Source organism: Loa loa, assembly GCF_000183805.2.
Source record: "Loa loa unplaced genomic scaffold supercont3.380, whole genome shotgun sequence".
Classification (NCBI taxonomy): Eukaryota; Metazoa; Nematoda; class Chromadorea; order Rhabditida; family Onchocercidae; genus Loa; species Loa loa.
The window spans coordinates 34,287-35,605 of NW_018108560.1; the positions used below are offsets into that span (position 1 = coordinate 34,287).

Genomic DNA, 1,319 nt, shown 5'->3' on the forward strand with positions numbered 1-1,319 from the left:
ATAACAAAAAGTAAAATTTAATGAATTTTTAATGATGATTAAAATTTTTATTTAAAACTTAAAAAATATTAAAAATTCGTATAGGATTGAGAAATCAATAATTCTGAACTTTTTTTTTTTTGTTTACCTATGATAGCTTGGCCTTGTTCAATATCAAAATACAAAAAGATATCAAAATACAATATTTTGTTCGATATCAAAATACAATATCCAAAATATAAAAGATAAAATCCGCAAATGATTTCCATTTTTTGATTTCAAATGGAAATTTATAATCTTTTTCTTTATTTATCATATCATCTGCTCTGCTTCACAACAAATTATCAAATGATAACAATAAACATTGCTTGTTTTGTTCTTTCTTTTTTTTGAGAAAAAAAATTTAATTAAACTTAATTTCATTTAATTTAATGCATTTGACAGAATGATTTTAACATTTAACGTAGATCACTTATCACTGCTTCTGTTTGTTCGGTATAGTGATAACGTTTCCGGCTTGAATAATCCGGATTTTCCTCATTCAAAACTGTAGTAGTGGTTTCAATTTCCGGATTATTGGTAATATTTTTTACAGCAATTACTTGGGCATTACCTGCCGTGTTAATTGCTCCAACACTTGAAAATACAGTTTTGAACATATGCATAAGTGAGAATTGACTGATACCTAAAAATAAAAATCACTATTGATAATATTATACAAATTAGTACTAGATTAATTTTATCATTATCAATGCATGTCATATCACTTTGTATTGCTCTCAAATCAATCAATAAAATGGTCAATGATTAATGCGATAATGTTACAAATGATAAGAACATGATTATGATAAATAACAATCATTTATAGTATCATAATTTTTGTTCTACTGTACATATCAGTTTTATTATTATTCTACAATTAATTAGCAAAAAAAAAAAACATTTAATTGGATAATTTCAAAAATTTTGTTTGTAATTTTGTATTGCAAGGAAAAAATGTGCGCAATAAATGCTGCAATAAATTTTTTTAAAAACAAAAGAAGTAATTAAGCAATTATAAGGAAAAAATATACCAGGTGAAACAGATGGGCACACCCGTCCAATGTAATAATATAAAGCAGCTAATGCTAGCAAATGTAGCAATGCATACCAGAAATTTATAAGTAATATTATAAGGATATTTACAATAGCCTGAAAGAAAAGTTCATAAATATTAATTATCCGGTAAGTTTAACAACAGTAACAACAACAACAACAACAACAACAACAACAACAACAACAACAACAACAACAACAACAACAACAACAACAACAACAACAACAACAACAACAACAACAAC

At 25.2% G+C, this 1,319-nt stretch overlaps 1 protein-coding gene across 1 annotated transcript in view; it reads right to left on the reverse strand.

The window, feature by feature from the left end:
- Nucleotides 1-411: 411 nt before the first annotated feature.
- Nucleotides 412-1,319, reverse strand: part of LOAG_13803 (hypothetical protein) — a 3,416-nt gene continuing 2,508 nt past the window's right edge. Inside the window, exons 4-5 of the mRNA XM_020448731.1 lie at nt 1,053-1,170; nt 412-664 (exon numbers count right to left, since the gene is read on the reverse strand). Of these exons, the coding sequence (XP_020301147.1) occupies nt 438-664; nt 1,053-1,170 (345 nt within the window). The 3' untranslated portion in view covers nt 412-437. The remainder of the gene's footprint in view (nt 665-1,052; nt 1,171-1,319) is intronic.